This window comes from Quercus suber, unplaced genomic scaffold (genome assembly GCF_002906115.3).
Source record: "Quercus suber isolate HL8 unplaced genomic scaffold, Cork oak 2.0 scaffold_834, whole genome shotgun sequence".
NCBI classification, from domain to species: domain Eukaryota; kingdom Viridiplantae; phylum Streptophyta; class Magnoliopsida; order Fagales; family Fagaceae; genus Quercus; species Quercus suber.
This window is the reverse complement of record NW_027070264.1, coordinates 232,852-252,891: the sequence shown is the minus strand read 5'-3', so window position 1 is coordinate 252,891 and position 20,040 is coordinate 232,852. Positions and strand designations below refer to the sequence as shown.

At 40.4% G+C, this 20,040-nt stretch overlaps 1 protein-coding gene and 1 pseudogene across 1 annotated transcript; one reads left to right on the top strand and one right to left on the bottom strand.

Annotated features, from left to right (window-relative positions):
- Positions 1-719: 719 nt before the first annotated feature.
- Positions 720-1,436, bottom strand: LOC136065034 (putative ATP synthase protein YMF19). Its single transcript, XM_065767688.1, is given in 4 exon segments — positions 720-1,034; positions 1,037-1,230; positions 1,233-1,415; positions 1,418-1,436. Coding segments are annotated over 4 exon segments (471 nt in total). The 3' UTR covers positions 720-959.
- A 14,307-nt stretch (positions 1,437-15,743) lies between these two features.
- LOC112026369 (PHD finger protein MALE MEIOCYTE DEATH 1-like) overlaps positions 15,744-20,040 on the top strand; it is an 8,556-nt pseudogene continuing 4,259 nt past the window's right edge.

The following is a 20,040-nucleotide window of genomic DNA, read 5'->3' as shown; positions in this document are numbered from 1 at the left end:
TTTTTGAAGTATAAAGATTGATGCTTTCTCCTCTTATATTCGTGGTAAGATCTGTTCATTAAATTTATGATGGGGTCTATTATGAATGTGAAAGGAGAAAGTATCATTTCTTTGTACTCTAAAATTACCTATGAATTTTCTAACAACAAATAATACCATACTAATTAAAATTTGTTATGAATATTATGAATATATAATATATATATTTTTTATAGATATATTGCTAGTTGAGTTATCTAGAAGACTAAGAAACCTACCCATACGTTGACAGTCTTTTTTTTCTTTTTTTAGGCAATCATTGTCATTAACACCGTCATAATTACACATTAATCACAATTGATGAGATTTAACAACAATAATAAACTTTCTTTATTTCACTTGATTTTGCTTTTTACCATTATAACCCTTCTACATTCATTTTCAACCATCAATAAATAACTACACATTTTCATCCCCCACCCCACCTTGTCTCTTATCAAATGGAGGCAACGCATAAGCTTTTCATCTTCACTTTGGCAGCTCTGCTGCTAATACTCACATCCTCAGCCCAACAACAACAACAACAATGCTCGGACTGTGGCAACACCTCAGTCCCATACCCACTCAGCACGGCTCCCACGTGCGGCGACAAGTCCTACAAAATCCGCTGCGACGCGGGCAGGCTCTTGTTCGATACAGTCAACAACACGTACCCCATCACGTCCGTCAATCCNGAGGCTACATTCATTTATTCAACTTGACACGTGTGAAGGGCTTACTCTCCTAGTGGCTCGGCTTGGTCTTGCTCCCTTCCCGCACTATTCCTCCTCACTAAAAAGAGTGATGATAATCTCGATAACCTTTCTGAACGTCTGTCTTTGCGGGGCGATTTGAAAAGGGTATATCTTTCTTGTAGTGCCTTTCATTCCTCTATTCTGATTGAGAAAGAATCTCTTCCAAACGACCAAGTCATAATGAGATTAAAAAATGATGCTTCCTTGGCCGTGTGGAACATGGATTAGCATTATGTCATTCTTACAAGCGATCCCCATCCAGGATTGGAAGAAGTGCTATATGAGGACTTCGAGATCAAATAGAATATGTTTCTTTCCATTCCGCGTGAGCCACTTATTTCTCCAAAACAAGAGATCAAAGTGATTTTCCTCCTTTTTCCCAATAAGTCAACGGCGTTACACCATTAGGATACTTCGAATAAACTAGAGTACATATCGGATACACCGGTGCTAAAACTTTTCTCAAGATATCTTCCAAACTGTTGGGGTCGTTGCTCCGGATGTTGTTCCCCTAGTGTGAAACCAGTTGGTTTCGTAGTTTTAGAATTCTGCTGATCCTAAGTATTCCATCTCCATCATTGCATATGGCAATATAAAAAGTAAAGAAGAAAAGGCATGACCAAAAGAATTGTGTGAAATAGTGAATTTATCCAATTGAGGCATTCTTGATTGAGGAAAAATGATTCCCTCCAGACAGCTTAACTCCGTCAAGCCTGTACGAGTAGTAAAGAATTAAAGTGAGTTGTGTTATGGTTGGTTGTTGACCAATAGAAAGGCATGGGAGAAAGAAAGCACCAGAATAACTTATCATTTCCAGATTGACTGGGCAAAGGCGAGAGAGATAGATTCAGAAGAAGAATGAGGCCTTCGCGTAAAAGTCATTAAAAAAGTAGGAAGGCTGATAAAGAACTTGTTTCTCATAATAGTAGACTAGTATAAGCCCAGCCATTCGATCGATCAAATGATGCTCTACTCCCTTATGAGACTAATTGTGTCTTGTAGTGGTAGAACCGGTGAACCGGGCGTATAGGGATATCATTGAGCGACCAACATCATAAGGAACGACATCGCACGCTCGTTCGACTATGATATTACGTTTGCTTACTTACGAGATTTAGGTCGGCAAAATCTCAGTCGTAAGGCGTGCTGTTAGAAAACTAGAAATCTTATCTACGATCACAAATCCACGACCATCCTTGCTTTAGGCATATCATTCAAAGACTGGAAGCTTCTTTGCTTTCTATATATTTCTTTTCTTTCCTCCTCTCTCTTAAGAAAGAGCATTGTGTCAAAGAAGAAATTGGATTTAGATTCTGTACTAAGGTAGACTGAACACCAAAAAAATCTATCCAAAGTATGAATGAGAGAAAGAGTACATTGAAGACTAACTATATCGCCCGAAGCTCTACTGAATCCAATGGCTTGAAGGCTTCAAGAGTGAGGAAAGGTTCTTAGCCACCGGGGACCGACTTTCGTTAAAGCACCTTTGGGCGATGGCCAATCTCTCACTTAACTTGAAGATAAAGAGTCACTGTGATTATATAATTCATTTTGAAAGAGAAAGAACAACTATTTAAGTAAACCTTAGCAAGTCTGTTCGATCAGAGCCTGGACCTATGCTTTGGTCAATAGTAAAGATGATGCCAAGAAAAAGGAAGCGGTACATTACACAGTAACCTGCTCGTTAATAAGGCAAGCCTTCGATCGACAATCTTCATTGCCTCTTTCTCAACTTCGCTTTTGAACGAACTCTTTCTTCTCAAGCTTATGATCACTAGTTGGCCTCTCCATAGGTATAGCTAGCCAGAAAGCCGAGCCCACAGGAACCAAGCTTTTGCCAATAAGTCAAGCCATAAAACCCATTTCAAAGTTATCCTATTGGTCCATGGTCTGTTCTTGCCTCTGGTCCCCTCCCAAAGCAACTGCCTTTCCCCCTATCCTTTAAAGCCGGTACGAAACCTACTTGTCTGCTTTCTTGTCCCTCTAATGCTAACTAGTTTTAGGCTTCATAACCACCACCGTCATCTTTGTCCAGAGTCTACTTCCCTTTAAGTGCCTATAGCCTATATCTGAATCATTCATTCTCGTAGCAGAGCGGGATGCTTGTCACTATTCTTTCCGTGCTTTATCACTCTTGTTAGCTGCTCGTTAGCTAGCAAATCTGCTATGGTCTATGGTCTCCTAATAAGCGTACTACCTAGAAAGCTCAGTAATTGGAAAAGAAACAGAACTAGAACAAGAAAGCAGTGGGTTTTGGGCTTGCGAGTGCCTATCTATTCTAACTTCCTACTAGCTAGTGGAGCGAGTATTACATAACCTTGACTGAGAAGGAGAGGAGTACTGAACATTAAGCTAAAGAAGGAGTCTATGCATGTCGAGCAGAGATAAGACCAGTGCGAGATATGAGATCGAGAGCATACTAGCACAGTTATAGAACATAACCACGAGGTGCAACCTCTATTCCAAGAAAAGACTGAAAAGGTCCAAGATCCTTCATATCTTAAAGGCCAACTGATCCTTAAGAAAAGAAATGAAATGGCATCAGCCCTATCTCTAGAGATAATAAATCGACATATACCAAGCACTAGGGGCTAACAGACAAAAGCGCTAACAGGACAAAACACAAGCTTCGAATGAGAATGAAAAGATCGAGAGTACGTTCAATGGTTGTTGAGTTGGCTTGGCCTACTAAATAGAGAGTTGAATTGACTAAGCACCCCGTTTGCTGAGCCTACAGAGAGAGAGTTACATGTAGTCAACTCGGTGGGGTATTCTCAATCAATGAAGCCTCGCTACAGTCACAGCTACACCAGCTAACAACAGAGCGGATATCACGCAGTGAATATATTGGTGGTTAACATCGGGTGCTAAAAGAAAGCAACACGAATTCTCTTATATAATGAGATCATATTATCTTACATAACCAGCGACAGGGGTCTCTGGCTTGAAAGATGACACTGCCTGTGATACAAAAAGATGCTTGTTGATGGCGCGAGGGGGAATGGCCAGCCAGCCCCCTACCTACACAGAAGGGAAGGAGATCCACCACGCCAGCGCGCATCACTAGCTCAATGAAAGGCAACCTACTACTTTCTTCCTGATGCCTTAATTGTGTATATAATATAGTTGTGTCCCCGCTCTTCCCTCGTTCTAGTGTTTGGATCTCGAATCGAACAATCACGGCCCAGAGTGCTCATTGAGCCGATAACCGTTGGTCTAGTAATGCCACCCCTAACTCTTGATCGGAGGAAGCAGGACCAATAGGGGACTTAAAGTGAGATTAATGTAATAGGATTTGAACCCACTTTTGGAAAAGAATAAATCGAATGCGCCAATGTCAATGCATTTGACCAACCGATTGAGAGATTGGATTAATCAAGCCCCTTAGAGATTCACTAAACGGGAAGACAGATGCGACCAATTCAATTCAACCGCTTGGAAGACATGAAAATATAAAGCACGGTGGCACCGCTAATATAGTCAAACTTTTTGTACGAGATTTCTTGGCTTAAGCCTTGCCTTTCTGGCTACTAGGGGAAGAGTGTAGGAAGTATAGAATGTCTTTCCCGCTCTTATGATTGGCCATTCCCCTCCTTACCCCGTTGGTATCCCTTTAAGAATTGATGCTTTTCCTATCCAGTATGAACTAGTTAGTTAGTAGTTTGCATTCCTATCCTAGTAGGAAGGTTCTAACAAGATAGTACAGATAGTCAAAGGGATGGAAGCCCGCTTTTCATTCCTTTTTTATATTTAGTTATCCTGCGCTATTCCTAAATCAGGATCGTGAACCTATCTATTTCCCTTTTATTGACCTAGTTTTCTTGTGAGAATATCATATAGTGAGGGTGCAGTGTAGAGATGCTCGACTGGTTGATGACCTAAACTCAATCTTCGTGTGAGAGCTGCTTGAAAGATAACAAATTAGTCTCTATCCCAAAAGTAGGGCTCTAGAGGTGAAGCCAACTTTCAGTCCGATTGATCACGACGAGCGGGGGAAGTGGACTGACAGTCGACTAGACTTAGCGAGAAAGGGACTGATTAAAGCTCACTATCTACCTGCTCTTTCAATCAATAGTCCAAGGTAATAGGCTCGGGCCCATGGGCTTATTTTATAAGTCAGGTAGGCATGTTTCATTTCGTAGTCGAACCCTTGGTGAGATGGAGAGATCAGTCCGAGAGGTAGCTTTTCTCACTCAATCAACATGTCTGGTATGATTTGTAAGGGAGAAATTGTTCTTTGTTCAAGCGTACACTGATTCTAAGATGTTCATGAACATAGGAGCCCCATGGGTTCAAGATTTCATATCAATCTTCGACTGCTGGGAAAGAATTGGGGTGTGGCAGGAAGAAATGGAATTCGAGAAGTATAAACTAGTCTTCCCAACTGCTGAATAGAATCCTCACTAGGTGGTACTAAAGTTCAATTTCGATCAAGACATCCCAACAACTGACTAAAGAGGGGGAGTCATGCGGTAGTTCAATCGATGACAGAGGTCCTTTTCCAGCAACTCTCTATTTGAAAGCCCCTACTCCCATAAAGAAAGAATGCACAGGAGAGGGGTTCTTATTTGACCAATTGAGATAGCAACATAACATCTTTTCTTTGCTTTCCCACCGGGAGATGAGATTATGTTTAAGCTCAATCAGCGTCCGGGGAAGATGTTTCAAGGCTGGTTCTACCACTGTCTAGGTAAGATTAATAACGAGTAACAAGTTCGCTAAGCTTCCTGGGTTGTCAACCAGAAGGGTGATTCAAAGAGATGGTAGTGCTCACTTCAAGGGTAAGCTTGAATCTGGCTTATGTCTAGCTGAAGGAGGGCGTAGATCAGAGGAGAGGGTGGGATACAAAGTCGGGCATCTAGGTGTAGTCCTCCATCTATGTAGTCAACAACCTATGATGGTTCAGAGCTGGTTGCTAAACCCTTAAGATGACTTCGTTATCCAAAAGATCTTGTTATTTCATGTCTTGCTCTTTGCCCACGTCGAAAAGGGGTAGGTGAAGGTGCATTTCAAAAGAAAGAATTTGACATCGAAGAGGTGAGTCTTGCCTTCCTTGAATGATTTGATTAATTGGATTTTTAGTCTGAACCCTAAGATGGGGAATTCTAGAGTACACCACCGGGCAAATCCAGATGAATGGTCCCAGTGTGAGAAGATTCAATCTTTCCCTCGGGTCAAATAAAAGTAAAAGAAGAGAAGTCAAAGTTCGTTAACCCCGACACCATTTAAGGTCCCAAGCCTTCGTCATTGCTTAAATCGCCCCTTTTTAAGTGCAAAAGACGAAACGTCTTCTCATTTTAAACGAGCTCACCCCATTGCCTTCTCTCTTTAGGGCAAAAGATCTTTCCTGCCTCTGCCCGATTCGACTTTTTATCTCCCATTTCGTAAATGGAAGCCAAAAAGGCTAGCTTTCTTCTCCACTTGAGATTGAACTCAGCGGAGTGACTATCGATTGAAGCAAAAAACGCCGACTTTCCTCCACTTTGATCGTTTTGATCCTAATCCCCTCTTCGACAAGCTTGTTAAGCCAAAAGCACGAGCTTTGAAGTAGAATTGTTCTTTCGCTTGACGTTTCGCCGAGCGTTCAATCCTGACTAAGCTGAACCCAAAGAATGATTATCAAACTACGGTCATCGCTCATTAGTTGAATCTAGTAAGGGAAAACCAACTCCAAAAAGGTGGTTCTAAGAATTGAATTCCACAAGTTCAAACCACAGAGGAAGGTCTAAATCCTAGTTATAAAGTTGGGGTTCGAGCTTCCCGTAGTGAGTTCATTGATCGTCAATCTTAAGTCTGTAAGCGCCTTTTCTTGAGTCTGCCCATTTGTGCCTGGTTAACAAAAGAGCTCGTACCTTCTAGCTTCTCCTAGTTCGACAAGTGAGTCTGCTCGTCCTACCTTCCCTATTTTATTTCTAAGAAGGTTTTCAATCCTAGGAGCTTGGTTCTGCTGCATCCCAAAGGCGTCTTCGGTTTGTTAGGATTTCCATCTCTGCCCACCTTCCTGTACTGACAAGTGAGATAAAGGGTCACCCCCTGGATCTCTCTTACTAAAGGTTAGGGTACGAGGTTCTGTTACTGAAATCGAACCTAAGCCCCATCCCTTTGCCTGTTCTTCCAACCCAATAAGTGGCTTTTCTTGAGTGAGCTCCTTTGTGTAATACTGTAATACAATAAGTAGTTGACCTTGCTCGTGCTTCCTGCTCTGGAGCCTACTTTGGCGTCCTGTCTTCCATTTAATGGATAGAGATGTGGGGTGAGATCTCGTATAATCTGATTAATAGGCCCGGCATCTCGAGTGTTGCTGTCCCATTTCGACTGGCGAGCTAAGGGCTTCACGTAAGATATGTATGATAAAAGAAGAGGGTTAAAGAAGAGTCGATCTTCCCTGGAGTGGGATCTTTGATTCAACCGAGTTGATTGAACAAATGATTTTGAAAAAGCTGTCTCTTGTGCACGAAGTTGCCCCCATGTAGCAAAAAGGGGTAAAAGTCGCCGAAAGGTGGAGTTGGCGTCCAAAGGGTGGAAGAGTCGTCACCAAATGCAGCCTTTTGAGTCGATTTCTTTTAAGATCTGGTCTCGATTCTAGGAATTTCATGGTTGAGCCTGTGAAGCCGAGGAAGAACTGGATCTTTGCAACTTCTAATTATAATATAAAGATAAAGGGCAGGCGAAGAAAGTGCCACAACCTATGTTTGGTTCTAGCAGGTCATTTCACCCCAGATCCAAGTAGTTTTGTTGTTTAAGAGCAGCAGAAGTGGTTGATGTTGGGATTAGTGCCCTTAAATCCTATTGTATGATGCTATGTATGATATTATGTATGACATGATGTATGACTTAATATTGTAATTAATAAAGTTGTTTTCTTATTACCTAAAATAATGGTAATATGAATATTCGGACATTATCATTTAGTCCATGAGATGCATAGTATGTGATTTATGTGATTTAGTCACAGAAGCTATAAGTCACAAGTTCTTTGTAAACTCAAAATTTTAGTTCGTAGTCAGTAATGAAATTGGGCATTTCATCTGCAAAGACTATAACATATCAACTAAGATGATTTGTCTTAATCATGGAAGTGGAGACTTCTAGTTAATGTGTTAATATGTTTTAAGAGTTAAGACATATTGAACTGGACCGCTGTGAGATTTATTATGCTCCTAACGACTGTCAATTGAATAATAAATCTCACGACTTATATTTGCATGAACTCTTAATCCTGAGAGAATAATGGACTTGATTATGAAGTTTAAGTTGCTTTGATAGATCAGGAGTGAGATCTAAAGCAACGGTCGAAACCTCAGTATGTTGGGCAGCCACATTTAGTGTTGATGAAACATATATTCTCAAGATGGAATTCATAGTCTCTTAACGGAGATATAAAATATTTCATTGAGATAAGTTTAATAGGTTTAGTTATTCAGAGAGTTAGGCCTAACCTCTTTGGTAAGAAATTACTAAAGTATATATTTATAAAATTGGATTTCATAAATATATAATGAATAACTTAAAAGGATTAAACCGGGTACTCAAGGATTAAGATGTAGTAATTTACAAAGTGGCAGTCTATATTTATGACTTTGTATTACTACGAATATTTTATGAAGGGGTTGCATGTATAATAAAGTCTTGGGATATAATTAATTAATAAGGCCTAGAGTGCAATTATATTTATATAATGGTTTTAAATATAATTAATGGTAGCTTTGGACTTGTTAAGAGTTGACAGAAAAGCCCAAGGCCTATTGGAGCTAGTGTCTCATTGGTCCCTTTTGGTCCCACTCCAAGCCACACACTAAAACCCAATTGGAAAGGCCCAATAAGCCAACCCAATTAGATAATCAATTAGTTATAAAAGGGAGAAACATACAGAATTTTTTCATTAGAGAAAAAAGAGAGACACCATTGTGAAGTGGTGTGTATGTGCGAGTGAAGCCACTCAATTATTCTCCCTTTGAAACTGATTGAGAGATTACACTTCTTGGGTGTAAAGTGGAATTGGAGTGAAGATTAAAAGTGTTCCCAAGTACTTATAATCTTTTGTTTTGAATTTCACCGCACCAAGGCACACTATCTTGTTCTTAAATTCTGAAAATTATATAGTGCAAGTTATCAATCATGAATGAAATCGATACTTGTTTGTTGCTTCCGCTGTGTGTTTTGTATGAGATACAAAACCAAATTTACAAACAATTGGTATCAGAGCTAGGTTTTAGAATAAAAAGGATTTTTGATTTCATAATTTATTTTTGAAGATTGACTTTGCGTTGATGTGAAGTGAATTCCATTTAATATGGAATTCCGTCTTCAAAAGGATTTATGTTGGCGCATGGTTGCATTTTGTTATCTTAAAGGATTTATTTGAATCCTTGTTATATAACAATGATTTAAGACCATTCGATTAAATAGATTGCACAATTTGCTTTCTATGTTATTAGTGTGCACTGAATGTAAACTTCTAGATGATATAATGGTTTGGCGCATATATATATATATATATATATATATATCCTTGGCCATAAACTTCTAGATGAATTATTGTTTGGATATAGTTATTGAAATAACTGTCATGTGCGTGCACTTTAATATTGCACCGGTTGGATTTGGATGTATATGTTGGCTTGATTTGTTGCATGATTTCATGGACCCATGTGGCAAATTCCATCTGCCATTAACATGCTTTCATTTATATATTGCATCAAATGTCGTGTCATGCTATTATATGTATCAAGAATTCGCATGCATTAAGGATTCAAGTTCTTCATTTCATATTGAATCCCTATATTATATATAATGTAATAATCATATATTATATATAATGCAATATGGGTTTATAGTGTAATATGGGTTTATATTACATTATATATATTCATATATATTAATGCTAGGATTAAAGTATTCATTTAACGAAATTTATTCCTAATGAGATTAGGATTATGTTTTCAAGGGTTTCTAGCATTAATATGGTTCTTGACCATAAAAACCTTTAATTAAAAATATCTAGTGGGAGAGAGATACAAGAGTTGCATCTCACGGCCTCCATTATCAGTTTATAGTAGTGTGGGTAAGTATCTTGTCTTGGCATATATACCTTGCGATCCCAAAGGAGGGTGTTTACTTTATAGTACTACAAGATTGAACTAACCTGTTTAAAGTAGTGTGGACAAGCACCTCATCTTGGCGTATATGCCTCGTGATCCCAAAGGAGGGTATTTTGTTCCATGGTACTACAAGTTTAATATAAGAGAGATGAAATGTGGCTACACATGATTCTAGATAATGGTGTACACTAAACTAAGTGTAATGTTAACCTCCCAAAGGAGCTATGTCATTATTACTTAGAGGCTAAAGCTAATACAGCATATTATTAGTGTATGATAAGAGTTATCATGATAGCACTAATAATGAGAATAGTTCTCAATCAATTAATGTGTTTATAATAAACTTGCTACCAAGGAATTATAGACATAGATTGGTTTGTCGTTGCATATATTATTTTATGGTTTTATAAGGTTCCATATTATACGTTTATATGCTAAATTGGTAATGTCTAGTTTACTTATTATATTCATGTTTGTTATTTTCAGATTTGAAATCATGGCATCATTTAGCCCACTTGTTGCTATTCTTAATCAAAACAAACTGATTGGATCCAACTATGTTGACTGGAAAAGAAACTTGAACATTGTTCTTACTGTTGAAGAGCACAAATATGTGCTTACTCAACCATGTCCTAACTTTCCATCATTAGATGCTCCTCTTGAGGAAAAACAGCGATATGATCGTTGGCAGAAATCTAATGAGATAGCTAAGTGCTATATCCTAGCATCTATTTCAAATGTTCTATAGCATCAAATGCAGGATGTAGAACTAGCTTCGGACATAATGCTAAGCCTGAAGGAGATATTTGGTGAGCAAGGCCGTTCTGCAAGGCAAGAAACTATGAGGCAGATTTATAATACCAAAATGGCTGAAGGTACTTCAGTGAGGGAGCATTGTTTTAGGATGATCTCTAATCTGAATACATTGGAAGTTTTAGGTGCCGATATTGATGGAGAATCCCAAGTGGATATGATACTCCAGTCACTACCAGAATCATTCAAGGAATTCAAACTTAACTATAATATGAACAAAAAGATTTATACATTGTTTGAATTGATGAATGAGTTGATAGCGGCAGAAAGCATCCTTGGTACTTCTAGTGTTGAAGCCAATGTTGGTGAAGCTTCTACTTCTCAACCTAAGTCGAAAGGCAAGGGTAAGAAGAAGAAGAAGAAGAACTTCACTAAGCAAGATGGTAAACAAGTTGCCTTAGGAGTTGCCAAAAAAGGAAAGAAAACCAAAGGAAAGTGTTTCCATTGTGGTGAGAAAGGACATTAGAAGAGGAATTGTCCAATATTTAAGGCTGCCAAGAATAAAGGTATGAAAAGTACATTCCTTCTTGAAACATGTTTGGTACAGAATCCCACAGATTCTTGGTGTGTGGATTCAGGTTGTACTAATCATATCTGCAAATCCTTGCAGGGGTTTCAGGAGACTAGAAAGCTGAATGAAGGGGAAATGTTTCTTACCTTGGCTGATGGGAGCAGGATTCCAGTTGTAGCTATTAGAGTGTTTAATCTATGTTTTGAATCTAGAGTTTTAATATTGGAAGACTGTTTGTATGTACCTAATGTTCGTAGGAATTTAATTTCTACAACTTATTTAGGTAAACATGGATATTATGTTATCCTAAAAGACAATGCTGTAATAAAGAAGGATAAAGTTTTTATCTGTTCTGACAATATTGTGGATGGTCTTTATATTTTAACTCCTGATAAGCATGAATTATATAATTCTGAATTAGATCATAACTCTCATGTAAAATCATTAAAGAAAAAGTTTCCTTCTACTAATGAAGCATATCATTTGCACTTGCGTTTGGTTCATATTAATCCAAACAGAATTCAAAGACTGATCAAAGATGGACTTTTAGAGTCATTGGACTTTGATGAATTTCCAGTTTGTGAATCTTGTTTGGAAGGCAAAATGACCAAACAACCTTTTAATGCAAAAGGTAGAAGAGTCCAAGAGTTGCTTGAATTAGTTCATATAGATGTATGTGGTCCTATGTCAACCCAAGCAAAAGGAGGTTATGAGTACTTCATCACTTTTACCGATGATTACTCAAGATATGGTTATGTGTACCTAATGAGACGGAAGTCCGAAGCCTTTGAAAAGCTCAAAGAGTTTAGGGTTGAAGTTGAGAATCAATTAGGTAAACGCATAAAAGCCATTCGATCTGATCATGGTGGCGAATACCTTCTTGGGGATTTCAAGGATTATTTAACTCAAAATGAGATTATATCCTAATTAACTGCACCTGGAACTCCCCAACAGAATGGTGTAGCAGAAAGAAGGAATAGGACTTCCCTAGTCTACTCGATCTTCCCTTTCCTGTCAATGTAGATATGTTTCCCCCACCCAAAGCAATTCTGGGTTGTCCCGCGTTCGAGTTCAATAAAGAAGGTGGAGTGGCCTCACTGGTAGTTGGATAAGGGTTATTTTACTTTCCTGTTCTGGTCTAACTAGCGCCCTCTAGGGGCGGTGTAAGGATTAATCCAATGAATGGTCCAACATAAAGGTTGGGGAAATTGAGTCAGATTCGACGGATCGATCACCCGCTAATAAAGCAGTTGAGGGGACGAGGCAACATCAAGATCGATTGCTAGATCAGCCTTTATTCCGTCTCCGTCACTCCCCTGTTTATAGGATTTCCCTCCACATGTGAAGTCGAGTAAAGATCTGAACCTGGTAAAAAAGGAGCAGTATTCGGAATCGGATCTCGTTCCCCTCCTCGAAACCTATATGATGACCTACCTGCTTATGATGCGATTTCCTACTCTGGACCCACCACCAAAAAAGAAATCCATCCGATCCTGCTAAAGCAAAAAAAGCCTCTTTTTCTTTTCCTCCGATGTCGGATTGAATGAAGAAGTCTCGAGTTGGCTATCGACTGACCCCTTCTATCTAGCCAAGTACAAAAGAAAGGAATGAAATGGGATGCTCGTGCAAGATATAAGAAGAGACCAACAGACTAAACTGATTGACTAATTGACTTACTGAAGGGACAGACGGAAGGGACTTAGCCCTAAGGGAAGGCACTGACCGAACCATAACTGCTCTTGCCTTCATGCCTGCCTCTACCTCCTTGGCTGCTTACTTCGTTCCTGGTGCTGATTCCACTCCGAAAATGGGTACTGCTGTCACATTTCCATTCCGTGACTACCACAGAAAGATAGGCAGAAAATAAATGTTTGTATCAACCAAATTACTGGTGAACGACAAGACCATGGCCTCTTCCCCATCCCTGTCTCCTCACCAAACCTGGTTACCCTTGCATCATTCTCGCATTTCATCGTAAGATGATCTGTAGGAAGGATCAGAAGGCTGATTAGCTTGTTAAGATTTACCTCTCTTTCTTTTCATTAAGCTGAGTCATAAAACTCGCTAAGAGAAGAGGGTAAACGCATTAACTTTTAGAAGCATTATTGCTCTTGCTGATCTGGATTTCTGTTTCTAAGGTAGTTGGTCAACTTAAAGGTTGTCTCCCTACTATCATGAATCGGTATCTTCCCAGATTGTCCAAGATACCTCTTTGTCAAGGGATGTCTTGGACCTCGACCTGGAAGTCTTTACCCACTTACAAACAGATGACTGAGTGTCTCCGTCAAGAAGTCGAGGGTGCAGTGAGGTTTGTTAGGCATGGCCTGCAATCTCCCTTTCCCGCTTTAATGTTCGAGCTTCTAGCCTATAGTTGGTTCATGGAAAGAATCCATGTGATAGAAGAGTATCAGTCAACTGGTCTGCTATGGCCTCAGCGTGTCAGATTTTCAGAGGATCGGAACAACAAGCGGTTCTCTGGTATTGACCAAGATACCTTTGAACGAACTATTGGGCCGTTTCACCCGTCAATTCGACAGTTGGGTGTTGATTGGCCGGCTGTAAGTGGTCGTCTAGGTCAAAGTGTTGAGGGTGGAGGCAAAAGGAGAATATTTTCCATTGGAAGAGTATTGGTCCAGGAGGCAAGGGAAATCCGTTGATTGAATCCATTCCTGATGATGTGCCGCTAACAAGGCCTACCTATTCTCCCGCTGCCATCTCTATTCCTTTGCTAGTCATCATTTCTACTGCTAGAAAAGCTACTATGAAGAAAACTACGATTGCTACCTTTCCTTTTAAAGTAGGAACTGATCAGGCTTGATCCTGAGGGTAATTAAATTCCATTCCTCAAGAGGTTTCTCAAAGAAGACACTAATGTCCATTGGCCATGGTGATTCCCTCTAGAGAACCTTCGCAAAATGACAAGGGAGAAACAAATGCCTGAGAGTTGATTGCCCCGAGCGACAAAGAGGGCATTTATCAAATGCATCATCTGGGCGATTTTGGCTTTCACTGGGAGGGCATCCCATACAACTCGCCAAATTAGGTGCTTCCGTCTCTCCTGGATATTAGAGGACAAAAGGGGGTTCCACTCCTTCTGGCTTAGGGGGCCTTGTTCTTGAAACCAATTAGCCTGGTCTACCAAATAGGCAGACTTAGTAGAAAAAGTCCCTTTTTGATCCGGTGCTCATATTATTTTATCCCCTAGAGTGAGCTGCGGAAGATGGATACTTAAGATGGCTTGGGCACTAGACAAATGTCTCGGATAAGAGTTTCATTCCACTAGTTTAAGGAAGGGTCAATGAGGTTAGCCACCGAATGAATATTTCTTGGGATAGACATTCCTTCTCGAATGGTAGGACGAAAGGATGGTAGTTGAGGAAGCCAAGGATCATCCCAAACTCGAATATCTTTTCCATTTTGAACTAAGTAGCACAAGCCTTTTTGAAGAAGATCTCTTGTCTAAAGAACACCCTTCCAGAACCAAGAAGACTTTTGATGCCCCTGAGCCTGCATGAAAGAAGAATTCTGGAGGTACCTTGCTTGTTAGGCCGAAACCCAACATCTGTTTGAATCCACACAACATTTCCAAAATGAATGCCTTGGATGGCAGCTTCGCTCCAGAAAGTACCACTAGACAGCAATATAAATGGATAACCTTCACACTTGGTATTCCACATTAGTAGTGTCATCGGGAGAAGCTCCTGCCTTGATGCTGGCCAACTGGGAGTAGGTTCCGACTGCTCTTTCTGTGATGCTATTTCGACCTCGTAAAGATATTAGGACTTTCACACTGACATTGAGACAGAAAACATTTGATCAGTTTCCCAGCGTGACACGCTATGATCACCATCAAAGACAGGATTCGAGGCCTTTGTCCTTATTGCTTGTTAGTTAAGTCGGGAGAGAGAACGCCCCATCTCTTGATAACGAAGATAACTTTCACAGCAAGCACAAATGCGCGAGAAGCTTCATTATTATTTAAATGGAAAGGGTCTCCCCGGGAAAGCATCATGCCTGACTTACCCCTGCTTTTCAAAATGGCAGACCATGCAATGAATATGAGAAATGTGGCCTACCTATAGAATGAATCTTCCGTTACTAGAACCCCTTCCTAGTGACTGTAAGCTAAATGCATTTAATGAACGCTTGGGGGAGTTCAATATTTTTTATGTATAGCTTATCTCTATCTAAATGAGTAAGTCTTCTAGTGGTCTCTCCCCTACCCAAAACCATCCCTTCCAGTGTTAACGCACAAGAAAGAGCTTTTGGCAGTGAGTCGAAAGTATTAGTGAGAAGCCCTCTCCTATAACGGACTATTTCCACTCTTCTCTGAGTGCCTTCAACAGTGCTTAGGTAGAGTTCACAGCGAGATAGGCAGCTCAGCTTACTTTTATTCCTTCCCTAATGTGTCAAGAATAGAATAGGTAGCACAAGTCAGCAAGCAAGCATAGCTAGATCTAAGGTATCTGGATCAAAAGGTATATCCTACCACAACCAACCACCCTTCTTTCTTGGTTCTTTCTACTCTATTATGTGACCAAAGAAATGGAGATAGGAGAGTCTCGATCATGTGAGATAATTGGGTATGGAAAACAGAATCACATACGAAAGATTGATGCCGGTGCTCGGTCAGTCAGGAAGTCAGAAAATGATACCATCAATCATCCTATTCCGTTGTTTGGTTCTTCCATTAGCGTGTGCCAGTAAATCATAGTTGAAAGAAGCTCGTGTGTTGCATTCCCCAGAGTGGGCCCGGGGAAGGTTCACTCATCATCGATTGGCCCCCCACGAAAAAGCTACTTTGTCGGCCCATCCATGAATGCCCTGCCCTAGCTGAGATGTCAATCTACCCCTTCCTAATTAATCCGGTTTGTCAAAAAGGTATGTGATTCGTGTCTCTTCGAAGGTTGGTTTCGATTGGCTGCTTTGTGTTCAGTCTGTTCTTATTCCAGACTGGAAATAGAACTCATAATCACCTTGACGAGTCCGTAGCTCTTTTGGGAGCCAACACTACGAACCCCATAGCAAGGCCTACAGCACCGCTATAAGAAATCCCAATCCAGTAACCTGAGCAAGGAATTTCACCTCTTCCTTCCCTGCCCTTTTTCCCTTGGCTGCTTTTCTTTCGCGCTATGGTTATCGCTGCTGTTAGGGCTTCTGTATTTGGCCTGTGCTACCCCCCTAACTAGAAAACAAAGCAAGAGATGGCGTAGGAAAGAACGTTGCTAGAGCAGTTGTGAATAGTTTTTCCTGATATGTCTTACAAAGGAGATAATATACAAAGATTGAGGCCACATCTAGAAAGTAAAAAATCGTCACTAATTGAGCTTCCGGAGAAAAAGCGGAAAGGCAAGTGTGGATTGACTAGCTCAACTTCCTTAATATTTCTTTATTTGCTGTCCCCTCCGCTTTCAAAAGTGTGACATTCAATGAAGCCAGAGAATCTTCGCCTTTTGATTGAGTTTTCGAACGAAGTGGTTCCTGTCTTTCGCTTTGAACTTCCCTACTTCCCATAAGGAAAGGGTGCTCATCTTCAAAGCTACTTTCTCAACAAGTTCTAGGGGTTTAGGATAAGAAGAGGGCTAAGCTCCTTAAAGAGGATGGAACTTAATTGGTTTTTTCGTTGTTGACGTTGGAGCAATCATTTTCTGTCTAAACGGGAGTCTCATTTGATAATCCCTACGGATGATGAGTGGAATAAGCCTCTGGATGATGATGTTATGGAACTTCAGACCCATCTGTTGCATGGCCTGATTCACTGCAACGGGTTTGGTCATTTGGTCTGCATCAATGGCATTGAAGGCGGTTCAAAGACCTATGTGGCAGATAAATCTTGGATTTATGGGATAGAATTTGCACAATACTTCGAGCGAGGTAACCAAAAGCACCATAATTCTTGGCCTATTTCATATTATGAATAATGTAACGGCGGACACTTGCTCTTGTTGATTTCGATGGGAAGATTGTCAAGGATGTGTCAAAGAAAAGGTCAATGGATCTTAGATTGCTTTATGGCATTGCTTATGGACGTTCTTGCTTTGGTAGGTGGGGGCTACAGATTCTGCTGTGGAAGCTTTGGAGTGGCAGAGCACTATTATATCAGTGCAATTGAACTGCTTAGCTCGTTGGAACTTGAAGTGATCATTGAAGATTTTGGTAAAACTGACAAAGGCAGAGAAATCAAGCAGATAATTCGTCATTACAGAGACATGAGTGAAACCCAGCTAGTTACAATCAAAGATCTACTCAGGTTTATGCTAACTATAAAATCTCGTGCTCCTATGCTAATTAACAAAGTTACTTCATCTCCTCCATCTTCCATCACGAGACCCCCTAGCAGACTCTCCACCAAGAGCAAGCCTTTGAGAAAAGAGAAGTCAACAGCTTATAGGAGGTTCTCCACTGTAGTTGCATGTATGGGTAGTAGATGGCCTACAAGAAGACTGGAATCTACAGCAGAAGTCATTGTGGACGCATTGAAAGAGAATCAAGCACATGGCGGCATGACACGACAAGATTTGCGAGATGCAGCTCGGCTTCATATAGGTAATACAGGTCTGCTGGATCATGTTCTAAAAGCAATGAACAATGTGATTGTAGGAAATCACGTTGTGCGTCGCACAGTGACCCAGTCACTCGAATTTTGGAATATTCCATCCGTGAGGTTGGTAATGAGGCTAACGTTTCTGAGCCGCAAAAAGAAGCACCTCGAATGCTTCTTACAGTATCATCTCTGGTGCCAGGTCTTGATGTTTACAATGATTTGGTTGATCTATATAACAATTTTCTGTTGGATTACAGAGGATCACATCTGGTGGAATTGGCTACTCAGGCTATTCTGGAGAGTAAGCACTTTGCGAAGGAATGGCCGTTTGTTGACGCGGAGGATCAGTATCTGAGATTTATTTGCCGATTAGTTCCAAGATTGTGTGGCACAGAAGCTGAAATGAAAATGGTGCTACCAGTTGGTGAAATCGTTGTAGTTCCAATGCATGCAACAGTTGGAGAATTGAAGCAAGCAGTGGAGAATGCACTGAAGGACACGTACTGTATAACAGATGAATTTGTGTTGATGGAGATTTCAGAGCTGAGAATTGGAGGATGAGGAATTGCTTTTTGGAGCAGTTGAGTCAGGTGCAGAGCTATGTGTGAGAGGGATCGGGATAGGCTTGGAGAATCGCCTGAGGTATGAAGGTGGGGCTGATAATTGGGTTGTGAAATGCGAATGTGGCGCTCAAGATGATGATGGGGAGAGGATGGTGGAATGTGATCTTTGTGAGGTCTGGCAGCACACTCGCTGTTGTGGCATTGAGGACACTGAGACTGTTCCTCCACTCTTTGTGTGCTCAGGATGCTGCGCCTCACTCGTGCCACCAAAAACTGACTCTTCTTGTGGTCTCGAGTGTTCTCCAACACTGGTGTATAACTTTTTTGCCGCAGCCCTCTTCTTAATTGTCAAAGTTCTTTTGACTGTCGTATCTTTGAATGGCCTTGTCTGCTCTCTTTTTCCTTTTTGTGCTTTTTGTGAACGAGGGCAGTACCTCATAAATTTTGGCATTTTTCTGGTCTTTCTCTATTCCATTTACTCCTTGCTTTTTTATCTGGTCTGATCTCAAACCACGTGATCTTTGTTTGAGGTGACTAAATTAGAAACCCAAGAGAACCTAGAAAAAGTATACATTTCAAGACAAATCATGCATATACGTCCAAGCATATTTTTAGTTCAAATCACCAAGAACTGCTCAGGTCATATTGCATAAGGCCAGAAGCTATCCCGTAGTGAATTTCCATAGAGTTTAAATATCTAGGTGCAGTGTTTCTTTCCATGGAATACAGTAATGACAGTTGCAAACTGTCGTTGGTCATCAAATAAAGCATTCAGCAAACACTGACAAATAAACCTGAAATTATTAGCCAAAAATTGAGGAATACTAATGAAATCAGGAAATATCCATTGTACTAACGATTAAAATACAGCTTCTAACAGAATAATCAACTTGATGAAACGCAATTCTTACAACCCAAGAAGCATTAGATCCAAGGCTGAGAAGTGGAAAGGTTCCCTAATCGAATTTCATTGTTCTCTAGAGGTTCAGCCTAGCTATTAGACAAAACCTCACCAATATTCTCATTTTATAAGAAGCTCACACCAATTGCAGTCAGAACTGAAGCTAACATGCCATTGGAGTTGGAGGCAAGGCATTGCTTGGATCTACATTTTGGGATGCAAAAGATGCATCAAAGGCTGATAACGAAAAGAGAGCTAAACTAAGATATCAGCTTAAAGAAGGTTGCCCAGCAGGGCGGTGCAATGTCTTCTCTGGCTTCTAAGACACCAATACAGGAAATTGTGCTTGTCTAGTTGGAAACCGAGGTACTGACATATAAATCGAAACAACAAAGAACAAGGAAATGCTCATGCCTAATGCATCTATGCTATCCAAAGGACCTGAAGGAAACAAAGCAGCAGCTTTAGATATCTGGTTTGTTTCACCTTGCCCTCCATCTCCGGCTAGAAAAGAATGTACGGGTCAAAAGTGGATGTCTCACTGGTTTAGGCCCAGAATACGACGAGATTATCATCAAAGTTCGGGAGTCTCAACCTGAATACCTCACTCGAAGGTTAAACATTCAGCGAAGAGTTGCTGGTCTGTGTCCCTTTAATGGATTCTAAATTGCAAAGGTAAATTACAAACATAAACTTTAAATTCTATAGGGTAGATTTCTTAACTAAGAGTTTTTAGGACTGTAATTATAGATACTTCTTAATTTTTTGTTTGGTGTAGGCTTTTGAAGGCTTTAGGGGCCTCAAGCAGTGCAGTCTTTCCTGGCCAAATCAAGG